The sequence below is a fragment of the Oncorhynchus nerka genome, linkage group LG7 (assembly GCF_034236695.1).
Source record: "Oncorhynchus nerka isolate Pitt River linkage group LG7, Oner_Uvic_2.0, whole genome shotgun sequence".
In the NCBI taxonomy this organism is placed as follows: domain Eukaryota; kingdom Metazoa; phylum Chordata; class Actinopteri; order Salmoniformes; family Salmonidae; genus Oncorhynchus; species Oncorhynchus nerka.
This window is the reverse complement of record NC_088402.1, coordinates 85,018,723-85,038,415: the sequence shown is the minus strand read 5'-3', so window position 1 is coordinate 85,038,415 and position 19,693 is coordinate 85,018,723. Positions and strand designations below refer to the sequence as shown.

Below are 19,693 nucleotides of genomic sequence, written 5' to 3'. Positions count from 1 at the left end.
ACCTACTGATAATCCACTATACAGTTTAAATGGATAATCCACCCCAGAAATACAAATCAGTTTGGTGAAAGCCTATGTTTTATCAGTTGGTAAAATACATTTCTCCTCATGATTTAACTTGTAAATGGTCTGCCTGTGAAAATCTGGACATCGTGTATGAACGCATCATAACTAGGCTATAATTATTGTCACTGGAGATACAGGATTTCACACTTCACATTTCATAACGCTTTCAAAACAATGATTTACACTCCAGATCGCCAAATCAGCCAATAGATAGTATGGCCACGCATCCATCCGTTTATATTGTCATGACAAATATAGACTTCGCTTAGATGTCCTCAATCTAAACATTGTACTAAATGAATAACCTCCGTTTCTTCTTCAAGTACCATGTCACAATGTGTCGTGTCTGTAGGATAACAGAACACACTGCAAACTAATATTGGATTTAAATATCCATTAGGGTAATCAAAAGGGATGTCTATTCTGAGTGGATATTAGCCCCATTATGAATCAACTATCAATGTATTGTAATGACCCTATGTTTGATTTCTTGTTTTTAAAGAACATTTAACCTGCAGTTTAATTTGATGAAATTATTTCTGTAATCCCCACTGTTGTCATGTATTTGTAACTGTAATAAAATAAAACACGAAATACAAACAATAATGCTGCAATGTCGCAGTAAGGCATACACATTTAGGACTGATCTTAGAATGATGAAATACATGTTAATTCTCATTCACTCTGATTGGCCCCCTCAAACACCATTGTTTAGATTTACATAATTTAAGAAGATATATGTGGTAGTCTAACACCCATATAAATAGAATGAATATAATGGGCTTGGAACCTCTAACCCTGGCAATTCATTCTATTCTATGTAACAACCACTCTATGACATCAGCAGTCATAGAAATAGAACGTGTGTCATCTCTATGATGGCATCTCTATGATGTCATCTCTATGACGGCATCTCTATGATGGCAGTCTCTATGATGTCATCTCTATGATGGCAGTCTCTATGATGGCAGTCTCTATGATGTCATCTCTATGATGTCATCTCTATGATGGCATCTCTATGATGGCATCTCTATGATGGCATCTCTATGACGGCATCTCTATGATGGCAGTCTCATAGAAAAACTGTATTCTTTGAGATGGAATGTTAAAACCTTCTATGTAATAACCATAGAGATATATGATTTTGGTAAAATGTAAACATAAGCCCTGGTCATCTAATCTAAATTATTATTAGGATAGGCGACGTCTATCATTCCATTCTACAATAATACGCTACACAAACTTTCTTAACATCCACAAAATACAGTCAGTAAACATTTCCTGTTGGTGGTTTATAACCAATGTGAAACGGCTAGCTAGTTAGCGGTGGTGCATGCTAATAGCGTTTCAATCGGTGACGTCACTTGCTCTGAGGCCTTGAAGTAGTTGTTCTCTCCGCAGGTTTTGTGGCGCGATGGTCACCTAACGATGCTTCGTGAGGTGGCTGTTGTTGATGTGTGCAGAGGGTCCCTGGTTCGAGGCGAGGAGAGGGACGGAAGCTATACTGTTACATAATGTTATGTAAGTCTGGTCCTGGGAAGGACTTGCTGGACCCCTCCACACTCCCAGGAAAACCAGGTACCCAGCATCATATTGGAGGTCAGTATTGACTGTAGTTGTAGTATTATATAACCCCTCTTTTTAAAGGAGCAGAACATGCTGATGTTAGGTGAGGAAATCACTCATCTGTCAGTTTGAAGAGGTGAAGAAAACCAAGAGATCTCTGTTCTTCAGGAAGAGCTGACAGAACTGACCATTTCTCATAATGAGAATGGGAAGTAGGAACTTCTCTGTACTGTATATTTCAGAGATCTGTGAGAGTATTGTAGCTCATGTACTGAACAACAACTTGTGACCTTTGTCCATTTGACAAGATTTAATGGGTACACAGACATATACTGACTACAAAAGCAGTGCTACAACTTTAACAGTGCCATCTATCCCTCTATCCCTGACACTAACTACAGTATAGCAGTGACAAACCTTGAGCTTTCAGTTTACAAGACTGTTCAAACTAAAACTGATACCAGAACCAACATAGATCCAGAATTAGATTGTTCAAACTAAAACTGATACCAGAACCAACATAGATCCAGAATTAGATTGTTCAAACTAAAACTGATACCAGAACCAACATAGATCCAGAATTAGATTGTTCAAACTAAAACTGATACCAGAACCAACATAGATCCAGAATTAGATTGTTCAAACTAAAACTGATACCAGAACCAACAGAGATCTAGAATTAGACTGTTCAAACTAAAACTGATACCAGAACCAACAGAGATCTAGAATTACTAGGTGTCACTGAACTGGATCATTACCACCAACCCCGGACTGTCTTGTCTCATTACGCACACCTGGTTCCTATTCCCCCTGATTAGTATGTGTATATATGTGCCCTCTGTCCTCCACTGTCTTTGTTGATAATTGTTCCATGTCCATTGGTCTTGTGAGTACCTGTGCTCTGTTGTATTGGCATGCGTGTCACCGTGTCAGTGTGCACTTGTTATTACGGGTCTCGGTCCCGTGTATTTATTAGAGGTTTGCACCTCAATCTTTGTTTGGGTTACAGCCCTGTGTTTTATATACATTTATATTTACACACACACGTTTGTTTGTTTTGGGCTTCATCCTCGTCATGTTCATGACGTACGCTATTTTGGGTAGAGAAATAAAAAAAAATGGATTTTCGTATTCCTGTGCCTGTCTTCTATCATTATACAATGCGACACACATCTAGAATTAAATATAAAAACCTGTCTAAATAAAACGAATGAAAAGAAAAATGTATATACAAAATAGTGAAAATGCAGCGCTGAAGTTTTTATTTATTTTTATTTTACCTTTATTTAACCAGGCAAGTCAGTTAAGAACAAATTCTTATTTTCAATGACGGCCTAGGAACAGTGGGTTAACTGCCTGGTCAGGGGCAGAACGACAGACCTTGTCAGCTCGGGGATTTGAACTTGCAACCTTTCAGTTACTAGCCCAACGCTCTAACCACTAGGCTACACTGCCCCCCATCTTCACCTCACATACTTTTCTGTGTTTCTTTGTGTTAACTGTGGAGTTGATCGTGTGCCAATCAGAGGTAGGTGGAGAAGGAGGTGCAGGAGAAGAGCCAGCATACAGCCAGGATAGAAGAGAAGATCCACAGGCTGAGATGCCAGCTCTGGGAGGGGTCCTGAACATGAAGGGTTCCTAGCCCTGTTGGACAGAGAAGCAACTCAATCAGAGATAGACACCAAGCCATACAGAATGAGCTTAACCCTTAGTTAACTCCGTCAGAGTTAGGAATTCATCATTTGTTAACATTTGAAATTGATATACAGGCTGCATGTAATGTTATCTTCTGAAATTTGACCTAAAACTAATCTTGCATGGTGGCCATGTCTGAGTCTTGGAACATGACCACAAACACAGCTCTTCAGTTATACAGAGAATTATGTGGACAGTGAGACAACAGTTTATCACTTACTGAACAGATGAGGGAAGTGGAGAGAACCAACAAACAACTGATGAGGGAGTTATAGGCTAGGATGAATCATGTGATCTCTTCTGGTGTGTTCACATGGAGATGCAGTATCAAACACAGCTTTAGAACCTAAACTGTGGGAGGATGAGCCCCCAATCCTAAATCAACCCTTAGCCCTCACTTCCTGAGATCTGAAAGGTTTGAAAAGGTGTGAGCAATCCTGTCCATTAAAGGTGAAACTTGTGTTGTATGTTATCCCAATCAATACTGTATTTGTACTCTGCAGGTACAGTGAGTTCCTTGTGTAGAACTCTGTCCATAAAGGAAGGAGAGCTGATCACTGCTAAAGGCCAGCAGGACGAGTTGAGACAGAGGCTGAAGAACCAGTTTGACCAGCTACAGGCCATGTCCAGGAAGTTATGAACATGCTTTGAGTGTGTAGATTAGGTTATATCTATAACTGTCAATCAAACCTGGGTCAAATATTAACCTGGGTCAAATATGTATTTAAATATTTATGGGGGAAATATTGCAGGCTTAAGGATTTATACAAGCATAAATCTTACTCTGTTAATCTTAGCTTTGCGCTATACCCTGAGAAAGCAGGAAACGACTGGTTTCATTAGACTTGTCTGACCCTGTTCAAGTGGGTCTGTACGGGATACGGTTCCTGTTTTCTCATGGTATGTGATGAAGTATGAAATGCTTAGCCACACTGCAAAATGTGTAACCATATATGGACATATGGCTGTTTGCCAGCTGGCAAAGATAGACGCTAAGGAAAGCTATAAAAGACCATTTAAAATCTGTTTGGGGGCTCTTCACTGTGTACCATTTTGGGTCTATGCTAACCAGCTACATTTTTGCTAATCTTATTAATAAAGAACTTTGCTGTTTGAGAGAACCTGCAACCTCTCTTGCTTTTCCCTTTAATGTTGTGAATTTCCACGACATACTTCAGGTGCTCATGATTTAGCTTAACCAGCAGGCAGAGTTAGCACCTTTGGGACACTTCAGATCTTTCCATTGTGCCTAGATCAAGCACACCTAAAGTCCTTTCAAATACACTGTGAATGTGACTTTTCTAAGAACTGCCTTTAAATTCAGTTCTCTTGTTTACGGGAAGGTGTGAGGAACTCGTGATAATGCTGGAAGAGGAGAATGGAACTTGTGATATGATAACTTTGTTTATAAGCTACACTTCCTCTTAAGGATCAGACTCTTTTTTTCTATTTTCACCTAAAATGACAGACCCAAATCTAACTGCCTGAAGCTCAGGCCCTGAAGCAAGGATATGCATTTTCTTGGTACCATTTGAAATGAAACACTTTGAAGTTTGTGGAAATGTGAATCAGTGTAGATGAAGGGATGGTAGACATGTTAAAGAAAGGTTTTTAAGCCTTGAGACAATTTAGAAATGGATTGTGTATGTGTGCCATTCAGCAGGTGAAGGGGCAAGACAAAAGATGTAAGTGCCTTTGACCAGGATGTGGTAGTAGGTGCCAGGTCCACCGGTTTGTATCAAGAACTGCAACACTGCTGGGTTTTTTCACGCTCAACAGTTATTGTCCTGTGTGTATCAAGAATGGTCCATCATCCAAAGGACATCCAGCAAACTTGACACAATTTTGGGAAGCCTTGGAGTCAAGATTGGCCAGCATCCCTGTAGAGTCCATGCCCCGACAAATTGAGGCTGTTCTGAGGGCAAAAGGGGGGGTGCAACTCAATATTTAGAATGTGTTACTAATGTTTCTAATACGGAGTGTATGAGCATCATCTAGTAAAAACGTATGGATGTAAAGGAAGGAAGATTCACCCACAGCGATTATGGATTAGGTTTCTCACTGGAACAATCTCAGACAACTAATTGGACTAACACTTATATTGTGTTACAAGTTGCTTCTAGGCAGAGTTGCAAAGAAAAGGACATGGAGTGCTGTGCAAAGCTGTCATCAAGGAAAAGGGTGGCTACTTTGAAGAATCTCAAATATAAAATGTACTTAGATCTGTTAAACACTTTTTTGGTTACTACATGATTCCATATGTGTTATTTCATAGTTTTGATGTCTTCACTGTTATTCTGCAATGTAGAAAATAGTAAAAAATTAAGAAAAACCCTGGAATGAATAAGTGTGTCCAAACCTTTTACTGGTACTGTATGTTGACATCTGTTTTGTTTTGTTTTCCTCTCCTCCAGGCCATTCTAAACAGTTGTCTTTCACATGCTACCTGCCTTGGTATTTCACACTGATTTCACTTGAGGTCACCTCTAGAGGGCAGTCATGTATCGCCATTAGTGCACATTGTATGAAATTAAAATGCTTTTTTTCAGAAGGAAATTGGGTTAATTCTAAATACTGCACAATTTAAACACTTGCCCCCCAATCATACTTTCCCCAAATCACATGTAAATATAAAATAGTGCCTTCCTGTATTATAATTAAGCTAAAAGGTTTTATTATATTCTAATGAGCCATTTACTTTATGTTCATATTCTTAGATGTTATTTATTTCTTCTTATTGTTGTTGCATTATCGAGAAGGAACCTGCAAATAAGCATTTAAATGGACGGTGTTTACCATATCCTCTACATACGACTAATAAAACTTAATAACCTCCACAACTTAAAAGAACCCAACAGAATAAATGTAAATCAAAAACCTGATGACATCATAATGTTAAAATGAATGAATGAGTGAATGTTGACAGAAGACCAACCTGTGTGGTTGATGTATTGACCAGGTTTACAGCTGCTGTGTCTCTGGGCTGCTCTACAACCATCCTTAGTTGGGTCTAGACAGTAGAACCCCTCCAGTGTCTCACAGACAGTGTCTGATGAAGGTGTACATGGCTGCTATGGAGAAATGGAGAAAACATGGCATCTAATTATCTGATGAATATACAACTGACATATCCTCATAGCATAACAGCATAGACTAACGTATAAGTGTTTGTGTCTGAGTTTCAGTGCAGACACACAGGACAACCCTTACACTGGACCACCCCCTAGATCACAGTTGATACACACTTTGTATTTTACCATTGGGCTCATCAAGGAATGTAGAATCAACACAGGGCACACAGCTGGTGCTGGTGAATTCAGTACAATGCTTATATACATGATTTCCTGGTGAAGAGAGAATCACAATGTCATGTTTTTCTGTTAGTGTTGATGATGTATTAACGTCTGGTGATCATTGTCCATTTGGAAGACCCATTTCCTGTCTTGAGATGTTGCTTCAATATATCCACATCATTGTTCTGCCTCATGATGCCATCTATTTTGTGAAGTGCACCAATCCCTCCTGCAGCAAAGCACCCCCACAACATGATGCTGCCACCCTTGTGCTTCACGGTTGGGATGGTGTTCTTCGGCTTGTAAGCCTCCCCTTTCCCTCCAAACATAACGATGGTCCTTATGGCCAAACAGTTCTATTTTGTTTCATCAGACCAGAGGACATTTCTCCAAAAAGTATGATCTATGTCCCCATGTGCAGTTACAAACCGTAGACTGGCTTTTTTATGGCGGTTTTGGAGCTGTGGCTTCTTCTTTGCTGAGCGGCCTTTCAGGTTATGATGATATAGGACTCGTTTTACTGTGGCTATAGATACTTATGTATCGGTTTCCTCCAGCATCTTCATAAGGTCCTTTGCTGTTGTTCTGGTATTGATTTGCACATTTCACACCAAAGTACGTTCATTTCTAGGAGGCAGAACGTGTCTCCTTCCTGAGCGGTATGACGCCTGCGTGGTCTCATGGTGTTTATACTTGCATACTATTGTTTGTTCAGATGAACGTGGTACGTTTGGAAATTGCTCCCAAGGATGAACCATACTTGTGGAGGTCTACATTTTTTTTCTGAGGTCTTGGCTGATTTCTTTTGATTTTCCCATTTTGTCAAGCATAGAGGCACTGAGTTTGAAGGTAGGCCTTGAAATACATCCACAGGTACACCTCCAACTGACTCAAATGATGTCAATTAGCCTATCAGAAGCTTCTAAAGCCATTACATCCTTTTCTGGAATTTTCCAAGTTGTTTAAAGGCACAGTCAACTTAGTGTATGTAAACTTCTGGAATTGTGATACTGTCATGCCCTGACCATAGAGAGCCCTTTGGGGTTCTCTATGGTGCAGCAGGTCAGAGCGTGACTAGAGGGTGTTCTAGTACTATATTTCTATGTTGGTATGAGTATGGTTCCCAATTGGAGGCAGCTGATTATTGTTGCCTCTAATTGGGGATCATACTTAAAAATAGTCCTTTTCCCACCTGCATTTATGAGATATTGTTTTGTTTTCAGTTAGTGCCTTAGTGCGCTCTCTACTGGACGTTCGTTGATTCTTTGTTGTTTTTGTTGTTTCACTTTGTAATAAAGTATGTGGAACTCTATTCACGCTGCGCCTTGGTCCACTCCTTTCCACGAACGTGACAGAATATCCCACCACACAAGGACCAAGCAGCGTGCTATGGAGGCAAAAGTGAGTTGGACATGGGAGGAGTTCCTGGGAGGATGCGAGACCCTTCCTTGGAAGGAGTCGCCAAGGAATCTGGAAGGACAGCGACGATGCCAGGGTCCGCGGCCACAGAAACCCCAAGATCTTTTTTGGTGAGGGGGCACAAGGGGCTGTCGGTCGAGCCGAGGAGAGAGCCAGAGGCAGTTGGTGAGTCAACGGAGCTGTTGGAGGTGTTGGAGCTGCTGCTTATACTCCCCCAGTCTCAGTGTCACGACTTCTACCGAAGGTAACTCCTCTCCCTGTTCGGGCGGTGCTCGGCGTCGCCGGTTTACTAGCCGCCACCGATCCCTTTTTCCTTTTCTGGTTGTTTTGTCTGTGTTCCTTTTCACACCAGGGGCCTGTTGCACAAAAGTAGAATTAAGACATCCGGGATAAATGACTCAGCTGAGCTCAATGAAGCCAAAACATGTGCGTCCAGGTTTAATTGGTTGCACAAAGACCAAGCCAGGATGAGCAGACACGGATTCATTAAGCCAGGTGAAACCAATCCTGGATAGGTGCGCGCTCACGGCTCACTCAAATAGACCCCGCCACAGATCACAGATTAACTGATTTACCATGGCAACTAGAGCCGCGTACTTTTCCCCGTCGGAAGCACAAATCCTCATGGAGGCATACGAGGAGGTAAAAGATATAATTAAGAAGAAAGGCAACACCGCCACAGTGATAAAGCAAAGAGAAAAAGCGTGGCAAAGTATTGCAGACCGCCTGAATGCGTAAGTAGTGCACAATTACACACTCACCGCTCCGCTGAAACATCACAATTACAATTCAAATATTTAATTCACATCTCCAAAAATGCAGTTGTACTGTAATTATGAAACGGTTAAATTTTTAATTGAAATGCACTGCAGATATGAGTGAAATTGTGTAAAGTAACTCCATCACACTGTATAAAGCTATGATAAATTTTTTGATATTTTTACTGAAAACAAGACAAAAATACCAAGTAATTTTTTGCAGTATGACTCCATTAAATGTATGTGTATGTGTGTGTGTGTGTGTAGATTAAACATGAACGGGCCAAAACGGACATGGCAGCAGGTCAAAATCAAATACAAGAACATTCTGCAGAATGGTATGGTCCCTGACTAATATTTAACAAAGCACAAGCATATATTGTACCCAGAAGGTGCCTGCTCACACATTGTCTGTACTGTTTTAGCAGTGAAAAAGAATACCCACAGACAAGGCACGGGTGGTGGCTCACCAAAGGCTGACCTTACCCCAGCAGAGGACATGGCCTTGGAGCTAAATAAAGGCAGGCCCGTCTTAGAGGGGATCCCTGGGGGGAAAGAGACGAGCATAGGTTCCTCCCAAGATGCCACCCGCTTCATTCAAGGTATGTCCTTCCATCTCTACATGGGATACAACCACATTCATATTGAATCAATTTGGACTGTCTGACTTTGGTTTACCTATTGCCTTGCAGTGCCTGGCAGCACTGTGTTCCTGTTAGAGCCACCAGCACAAGCACCAGACGATGCTGATCCAGTGAGTACTCCATCAAAGGCATACTGTAGGCCTGGCATGTCTTGTCTACTAGCTTCAATATGAATCCGATTAAATGTGATAGGGTGAAGGCCCCAGTGCAGCAGCAACAGCACATGATGGAGACGATGATGAGGAGGAGACCATCTCTCTGGATTCCAGAAGGCATGAGGTATCATGTTAAGACTGTGAAAGTACTATTTACTCTACAATGGTGAGGAGTCCTCATCAAAATCAAAAAATCTAATTTCTTTTACAGGACCCAGATGCTATACAGTGGGAAAACCAGCCTGGCAACATAGTGCGTATTAATAAAAGGACACCACATCCTGCCAAATTCCAGCTGCGCTAATTGTATTGTGTTCACAGAGCTCACAAGCTATCAGAAAGTTGTATGGCAACCACCTCCGGCGCCAAATAGAACTGGCAGACATAGACATTCAGTACAAGAAGAAAAAGATGGAAAATCTTGCACTGGAGTCCGAAATAAAAAAGAGGACAATTAGGAAACTGGACCTTGAAATAAAAAAACTTGAGAGGGAGGTGAGATATGCCTTCAATGTACACTGTATGCTAACTGTAACACAAATGTATTAATCATTATTTTTCTTTCCTCCCCAGCTCCAAGAAGATGACACAGCTCAAAATAAAAATTAGGTATATTCTCGTAAAGTCAAGTGAGCCATGACATATGAGCTCTTATTGTGAGCACACAGGACGGTGGCATCTTTCTAAGGTTTTTTTATTTTCCCAGCAATCAGTACAACCAAGTCATCGTTATAAGGCATCGCCCTCTTTTGCCCACCCCCAGCACCAGGTGTGGCCACTAGCCTATATGAAGGCCCAAAATTGTGTGTTCCTTTCTGCTCTGACAATGGCATGCCCATTCGTGCGAGATGTGGTGGATGAAGAAGCACTTGTGCTGAGGAGAGCCTTCAGGCGAGAAAGGGTCTTCAGGGACCGGTTGGACCCACTGGCCTTCCCTGATGACCATCTATATGAAAGATACAGGTTTTCTGCAGATGGCATCAGGTATCTATGCAGACTACTGGGTCCCAGGATTAAGCACCGCACTGCACGGAGCCATGCACTGAGTGTGGAGCAAATGGTTTGTGTGGCCTTGCGCTTTTTTGCTAGTGGAGCCTTCCTGTACTCAGTGGGGGATGCAGAACAGCTGAACAAGGCCACAATTTGACGCACAATAAGGAATGTGTGTCTGGCTATCAAAGCATTAGCAGATGTCTTCATCTCCTTCCCTGGCCACAGAAGACTCTGTGACATCAAAGAGGAGTTCTATAGGATTGCAGGTAAGAGGATCTACAAATTACAGGACAACTGTTAACACATAGTAGGATACTCATTACTTTGTGTGACAGGTTTCCCCAATGTCATTGGTGCAGTGGACTGCACACACATAAGGATAAAAGCCCCCTCAGGTGCCCATGAGGCCGATTTTGTGAATAGGAAATCCTTTCACAGCATTAATGTTCAGGTGAACATAACTTTTGATATTGTCCATTGACGAACACTCTGCATTGCCAGTGATGTGCATTGATTGGTGTAATATTCCTCATCTTATGATTTCAGATGGTCTGCAATGCTGACTGTGTGATCAGCAATGTTGTGGCAAAATGGCCTGGCTCAGTCCATGACTCCAGAATCTTTCGGGCCTCTGAAATCTATCAGTGCCTATCACAAGGTAAGCCACACAACCCCTATTTATAACCATCATGGCTGTGTCAAGAATATCACTGTGTTTATGAGGTAGTAATGATGAGATTTTGTGTTGACAGGTGAATTCTCTGGTGTGTTGCTGGGAGACAGGGGTATGGCTGCCAGCCTTTTCTCCTGACACCTTTCACAGACCCCAGGAAGCACAGCAGGCCTACAACCATGCCCATGCCAGGACCAGGGCCAGAGTTGAAATGACCTTTGGCCTCCTGAAGGCACGCTTTCACTGCCTTCACAAATTAAGGGTCAGCCCTGTTAGGGCATGTGATATTACTGTGGCTTGTGCTGTCCTCCACAATGTGGCCTGCCTGAGGAAGGAGAGGGCCCCCAGAGTGCCACCAGCCATGGACTGGGACAATCCGGCAATCTTCCCTGATGACGACAGTGGTCGGCTGCTGAGGGACCAATATGTGTTGAATTATTTTAGTTTGTATGTGTGCTTTCAATTTTGGTTAAATATGTCCTGCGGTGGCAGAGGAATTTGGTTTTTTGGGTTCGTTTTTTGACGAATTTGGCCTCTTATGATGTTTGTGCGGTATACTGTGTGTAATACAAGGCTGCAGGGAGGCTACTGCATCCATTCATTTGTCTGTTCAGTTGATGTGTATGGAGTTGTCCTGCATTTATTTTAGTGTGCAGACATGCAGGGTGTGTTATATACAGACCTTTGAATGTGTATGTATCATTTTGTATAATATGCTTGGATTCTGTGCTTTCCATCTTGTAGAGTCACTGTGACTTCAGTTTCGAAAGGAGCTGATGGTTTACCTGCTTTGTTTTGTCCTTATTCAATAAAGGAACATAATGTTACACATTGTGTTTTTATATTCATATGGAATGTGTATTTGTTTATATGACAGAGTACTAGGGCCACACTGAAGAAAAAGGATAAAGTCATAAATTTATGAGGCTGGTTCTTTCTGCAGAAAAGCTACATATTGTTTTTACAGTTGATACTTATGACAATGTGATACTTAATATTCTGGCACATCAGCATGTCTTTGTTTATGAAACCATACTGAAGTACAATTTCACGAAATGCCCCACATCTGTCATTTTAACAACTGTCCTCCTTTAAAACAACTGGTTACAATATTATGACTTGTGTTTTTTTCCCCTCTGTGGCCCTAATATTCTATCATTTTATATATATAGCCTTATAGTCTATGGGAAACTGTAAATTATCTAATGATAGCAACATCATCTAAAAATCATTTTTTATCCAAAATCATTGAAATTAATGATCACAAACGTTTAAATAACAGTGGGTCTAGTTATATGTGATAACAATGTATAGTGAGCAGTGAAATAACTATTGGTTTCCATTTGTGGTGACTGCTGACTGACATTAGGGATGAGATTAAATAGATCCTGGAATTTAGCCTGGTCTGGAGCAGGCTAGCTCCACAGAATAAATCTCCATGGTAATTTATACCATAACATATCCTCCTGCCCCCTATCCATCTTTAGTGCAACCGGATTACGGATCAATTGAGCCAGGATCACCAAGATATCCTGGCTTAATCCCTTATCCTAGTTTTGTGCAACAGGCCCCTGGTATCGCAGCCTAGTTATAACAGTTGCTCAGTTCCTGCTATTGTGTTGTTCAGTATTTTTCCATCTCAGTTAAACCTCGTGATGACCACCCCTCCCTATGCCTGCTTAACCGCAACTTTGTAAGATACAGCAAGTCACACCTTGTCCTCAAAATTGTTACATACAAACACAATGACAAAGCATCTGCTGGGCTGTTATCTACAGTATTGCTACATGCAGGTCACACCAGGTTACTCAGTTCTTGTCACACACAAAAACAGGCAAGTAGCAAGCAGTTGTTTAATCTCATAATGATGCTCCAGTGCACAAATGCAGATACCTCACACAACCAACATCAGATAATATTTAATCATATATATGCTAATGGCTATAATGTAAAATACAGAATCCCACATTTGTCATGACAATATAAGCGGATGGATGCGTGGCCATACTATCTATTGGCTGATTTGGCGATCCGGAGTGTAGATCATTGTTTTGAAAGCGTTATGAAATGTGATAGTGTGAAATCCTGTATCTCCAGTGACAATAATTCTATAGCCTAGTTATGATGCGTTCATACACGATGTCCAGATTTTCACAGGCAGACCATTTACAAGTTAAATCATGAGGAGAAATGTATTTTATCATCTGATAAAACAGGCTTTCACCAAATTGATTTGTATTTCTGGGGTAGATTATCCATTTAAACTGTATAGTGGATTATCAGTAGGTTGCCTCCCACTTTTCTCAACGTTATTTGGAAAGTAAGAGTGAAAGTAAAATAGTCCAACTGCGAACCAAGACGGGGTAAGATACAGATGATGTGTGTATATGTAGAAATAGCCTACTTAACATGTACCGTGCAGTAACTGAAAAATAATGACAGATTTGAATTGTGATTAATGACTGTATTTGTAATTTTACGACAAGGCTGATCTCTTCCTTTTGTTTTCAATGTCTGTTCTGCCTCTGGTGACTCAACTGCTTTTTAATTTGAAAGTGTGGTACTAAACACACACAAGTGAGAGGTATAGTCATCTGCACCCAATGCAGCTATAGCCTTCAACATATTCTTACCTCTTTGTTGATTTGATATACAGAATTTTAAAAGGGAGAAAGTGTCAAACAACACCGCCGTTTCTACAAATATGAAAGGATATATGATCATCAAACAATATCAATTTAGATCATACAAGGGAGAAACCTTACCTTATATTCAGGAAATCTTTACATTTTTCAGTTAAGTGCCTGCACCTGCTGTCACCTCAAATTCAAATCCAAATGTTCCAGTTGGGCAGTTCCTGCAAGAACCCCCACAAACTAAGGAGGTTTCTGAGGAGGTCCCACCTCCTTTGGGGTTCTTGGAAGAACATTTGAGGCATTTTTCATAGCCAAGAACTCTGAGGACCTTTTAGGATCTTAGAAGAACGCTTGTTGGAATGCAACATTTTGGAGTGTAGGCATTCATCGTTATTTTGGCCTGCTGCCAGGTGTATGACTGTGCTCCATGCATGGGCATGGTGATGTGTCCACTGTTATGTTTAAGGCTTGGATTCCACCTGCTGGTATGGTGCTAAACTGTTAAGTTACAGACCGGATTCCATAGTTCTATGTGCAGGATATGGACTTTATTACAGGCTGGCTACATGAAACATCCACAACTAAAGGATCATTGTGGTATCTGAAAATACACTTATCCTATAAGTATAATGGTGTACTTACTACGTGCACATGCTAAAAGAAAGTAATGAGGTGGGTAGATAACAAACTGGGCCATTGTAGCAAAGCATTTATAAACTAAAAATCAGATCTCTTAAACATTTCATTCATATTCGTTCTATTATCTATACAATAGGCCATAATTGATTTTGGCCCAATAGGACTGGCATATTCCCACTTTCAAGGAGCTTTCCGTCTTGATTGTGTTGTTTTGCATAAAAACCTTTAGGCCTACCTATAGAAATGTTTGAAAACTCCCACTCTCCCAACCAAGTACATGAGGTGTTACACACACACATCCTGACTCCTGTGATTGCAGACACAATAGGAGTAGTTATGTCTGTTCTCTCTACTAAATAACCTGGCAGTGTTAATTCCAGAGTCCTACCAAAGAATCAATGTGTGGAAAAAAGAGCCTGGACACTCCCACAGACGTCTCTCTCCTATAGGAGAAGCACGCTGGTGGGCCAAGGATGCTGCTCTGAAGAAGGTCTTTGTATTCTTTGGCGACCCACAAAATGCTCTGTTTGTGGATGTAATTCTCACCTTGATGGTTATTGAAGAGATGGCAGGTCAAAGGCCAACTGTACGTGTCAAGGCCAGAGCATTAACAGAGTCTCTGCTCAAGGTACAACACAATCTTCATGCCTCAGAAGAGAACAAAGAAAAGACCATGCCATGATACTATGATAGGGATGCAGAGAGGGTCTACAAGACTACGGTGCACTTCGTCATCATGGATACAGTCACTGAGAGCATCTGTCAGCGCTTGCTGACACCAGGCACGTTGTACACAGACTTTACTCATCTGGACCCCAGCAGGTTCTCAGAGATACAATATAATGGATTGCCCCAGACATCACTTGCAAAACCAAGCAAACTCTTGCTTAAGTATGACAACTGAGCAGCTGTCAGCACTTTGCAGTGTGAGTTGACTAGTCTTGCCAAGGCCCGAGTCCCATCTTTGACATACTGAAACAACATTTTAGTGACACTGTTTTTTCAAGCATGCCCCTTGCTGACTTTTATGCCACATTACCTCTGACTGATGAACAACCATTTGAATATTGGCTCAGACTGAACAGGGCTATGGAGGTTGCTGAAGATTGTATAAAGAGACAGAAAAAAAGTGTTGAAGACCCATCTCGTGAGCTCACAGTCATGTTCATCAGACATTGCCCTAATGCTGAACTGTCGCTTATCTTTAAGTGCAAGCCATTACAGCAGTGGACCGCTGCAGATGTTCATGAGAGGCTGGATGAATACAGGAGGGAGCGGAGGTACTCTCACTTATCTAAGTTGACCCCAGCCATCGCAACAATGAAGCAGGAAGTTGGTGCTGTCATGCCGATCACCATGCCTGCTGTGAGGTCCCACATGGAAGTACCCAATACGTTGCCTTACCCAGCCCAGCCCATTCAGGGCTCAGCTGAGCCCATGGAACGTATCCTTGCCATGCTGGAGCGTGTGCTGGAGCAGAGGCCACAACAGTCTGACCATATGTTCCAAAAAGGGAATAGGAGCAAAGTGAAGTCTAATGGGCCATGTAACGTGTGCGGGGATGCTGGACATGATACTTACTTTCACTGCAGGGCCAATCACCTCTGCTTTCTTTGTCATGTAGCTGGCCACGCACGCTCTCAGTGCCCCAAGGCCGCAGCTCTGAGCACAGCTAGTGGAGTCCCTACAGTAATCACTGCTCAGCTTCCGGAAAACTAGTAGGCCTGCATGTAGAAGGGGAGAGTGTTGGGCCTTTTGTAGAGTCCCCATCAGTGAGAGCTGTTGATTTGGAGTCTGTATATAAAAGTGTTTGTGACGAAATGGAGACTGAGAAGAATATCATAATGCAGAACACACAGAGACTTTCCCCGTATGATGATTTATTCTATGCCAAGGTGTTAATAGGAGGAGAAGTGGAAGTGAGAGCTATGCTTGACAGTGGGTCCATGGCTTGTACCTTGAGCTCTAGGGTCTTACCTGAACTGTTGCATGCAGGAGTGTTGAAAAGTCCATCATTGAGTCCTACAGAGGTAGTCTTGGTTGGTTGTGGTGGGTTGAAGACGAGGCCTTTGGGAGTATGTGAGCTGGAGATGGAGGTGTACGGATGTAGAGTTGCTGTGCCTACACTGGTGGTTGAAGGCCAGAGTGATGACCTCATCAAGGGGAGAGACTGAAAACATCAGCTGTGGAGAAGTACACAACCAGGACTGTGAGAGATACCTGCAGATGGACCTGATGAAGAATAAGTGGAGATGATGAATACAAGTTGTTCAACATGTAAGAACTGTGCTGTATGTTGTTATCAACTTCTACGGTGGTACATCTTGTTGACAGAGGCCTACCATGTTATAGGCCTGGGGTACAAGTTCCTATTCACCCTGTCTGTCACCCAGGTAGCCTGTGTGAGGAGCTTCTCAACTCTCAAATACATACAACATTGACTCAGGAGGACCCTATCCTACAATCTCTTGGAAGCATTTATTCTGATGGCAACTGAAAAGGAAATCCTTATGGTCCTGGATACAGAAGATGTCATTGACAGGGTGACAGAAGAACTGCTGTGACACCTGCTGACAAAAGGGTAGGGAGGGCAGACAGACAGCAGAGGAGAACAAGAAGAGACAGACTGACAAAGTTAGACAGAGTGACAGATCAGAACAAGGAGAATCACAGACAGGCTGACAGACTGTGACAGATCAGAACAAGGTGAATCACAGACAGAGGGACAGTGACAGCAGAGATGCAGAGACAAACAGCACAACAGGGATAAAACAGACCCAGAGTCCCAGTTATAGTGATGAGTTGTATCTCCAGACTCCAGTGGTGTTTTAACATGTAATTGTTTTAAACATGAGCTGGTTAAAAAAGGAGGAAGACCATTTTTCTTCACTCACTGGTACAGTAAAGGTTGGGAATCTCTGTACTATAGTGTCCTACTGATGTTATATGCTGCAGGTTAGGAGTTAGGTTGAGGTTAGGAAAGGGGATAGGTTTAGCGGAAATGCTCTCCTAACCTACTCTGAAAATCATTTACGTTCGTAGTGTCAAAGATGGCAACATTCTCTAATAACTACATGCCTAATTCTGTTTCAAACTTCTCAAAGTTGATAACTAGCTTATTCTTTTTTATTTTATTTGCAAATTGAAGGGATTGTACAGTATTTACATGTACTAAAATACATTAAGTCTACAGGTCAGTTCATCTTGATACTTCAAAACTCCTAAGAACCTCACAAATCCAGTGTGTGGGTCTTCCAGTGAGTTGGGGAGGATTAAGGAACCATGGCACAGTTTGAACGCTTTATTTGGACTGTGAGTGAAACATTTCTGATTTGCGCATTTTGTGGCTTGGCAACTTTAAAACCATCTTCATCTATTCAAAATGTTCCTCCATGAAATATAAATCAGAGTTATTATTATCCTACTAGTTCTGTACATTTTTCTGAAACCTCGTAGAACAAACGTGGTGGAGAAAACGAACTGAAAATGTATTTATCTTGGGACTGGTGTCACACCTTTAAATACAGACTAAACACACCAGGGGGCGCCACCACACTCACAAAAGCCTGTTTAAAATGGTCACACAAAATTACAATAATTATATTTGAAATATGAATATTTGGGTTAGAATTTTGTTACTTACTTCTGTAAGTTTTATGAACACACCATGAGTTCGTGACATTTTCTCTACTTCCAGATACCTATTATATTGGTGCTTGAAAGCATTGGATCCTGTATCACATGTGGTAGAGCTGAGTACAGAAAAGGGGATGAATGTTGTCCCATGTGTTGGCCAGGTAAGAACCATATTTTCTCGTCATATGATTCACCAGACGTTAATACATCATCAACACCAACATATAATTGTTATCCTTCTAAACATTGAACCCTGTTTCACATAATGATCCAACCATCTATAAAATAGGTGATAGAGATTGTATAATGTGTAGGCCTGGTAAGGACCTTGTGTATTTTTATGAGGGGTTAATTATAATAATAACAACAATAATAATTATGATAATAGTAATACCAAAACACAATTATTTTTTGGTTCTCTTTTCAACAGGACATCGTGTACATAGTCATTGTACTAAATCTACATTCACCTCCTGTGTGCCCTGTATTGACTCCACCTTCCTTGATGAGCCCAGTGATAAAACAACATGCAACAACTGTACCACATGTGATCCAGGTGAGAATTCTGTGTTCTGGGCATAAACACTGAGCTACTTTACTATATCAGCTGTTGTTTTAATGAAATACATCAGGCTTTAACTTTAACTTCAGATACCAAGTGACATTTGGTAGCTTTGCTTTATCTTGGCCAGGTCGCAGTTGTAAATGAGAACTTGGTCTCAACTGGCCTACTTGATTAAATTAAGGTGAAATATATATATATATATATACACATTTTTAGAACATGTTTTCTCTATAGGTTTGGGTTTGAAGGTAAAGCAGCCATGTAGACCTTCATCAGACACTGTCTGTGAGACACTGGAGGGGTTCTACTGTCTAGACCCAACTAAGGATGGTTGTAGAGCAGCCCAGAGACACAGCAGCTGTGAACCTGGTCAATACATCAGCCAAACAGGTTGGTCTTCTGTCTCACTCATTATACTAGTGTGTTGTCATAATTCAATTTAGTCAAGTTGGTAACTTCAGTGTGAATAATCATTAACAGTTAATTGAATTCAATTAGTAGGGGGAAAACTAAATGCAATTATGTATTTCTGCAGGAACAACATCTACAGATACTGTTTGTGCTGATTGCACTGGTGATACTTATTCAAATGGGTCATTAACATCCTGTCAGCCACACACACAGTAAGTTCACATATGTTTACATACATCAAAAGTCTAAGGTAAATCAAACAATATACTACAGTACAAATCTACAACAAAACAGAAAGTTGAATGATCAAATTGCTGTTTCAGACTGTTATATTATGTGTTACAGGTGTAAATCCTTAGGTCTTCAAGAACTTAGACCAGGAACTCATTGGTCCAATTCTGAATGTGGACCACAATCCTCAAGAATAGAACCTGGAATCATCATTGGTGTTGTTGTGGCATCAGTCCTAATATCTCCTATTATTATAATAATAAGAATTGTAATTCTAAGGAAGAAAAGAACAACAGTGTATTTTTCTCCAGTG

General features: G+C 41.2%; 1 protein-coding gene and 1 long non-coding RNA gene across 2 annotated transcripts; both read left to right on the top strand.

The window, feature by feature from the left end:
- The first annotated feature begins 9,054 nt into the window (after positions 1-9,054).
- Positions 9,055-10,330, top strand: LOC135572591 (uncharacterized). The gene is made up of 7 exons (XM_065020921.1): positions 9,055-9,135; positions 9,223-9,399; positions 9,490-9,551; positions 9,634-9,720; positions 9,808-9,849; positions 9,918-10,091; positions 10,170-10,330. Exons 1-7 carry the CDS (start codon positions 9,072-9,074, stop codon positions 10,203-10,205), a joined length of 642 nt encoding a protein of 213 aa, XP_064876993.1. The 5' UTR covers positions 9,055-9,071; the 3' UTR covers positions 10,206-10,330.
- Positions 10,331-10,362: 32 nt separating this feature from the next.
- LOC135572590 (uncharacterized) lies at positions 10,363-12,089 on the top strand. Its single transcript, XR_010464432.1, has 3 exons — positions 10,363-10,855; positions 11,136-11,247; positions 11,342-12,089. It is a non-coding gene; the product is annotated as an uncharacterized LOC135572590 (long non-coding RNA).
- The last annotated feature ends 7,604 nt before the right edge of the window (positions 12,090-19,693 follow it).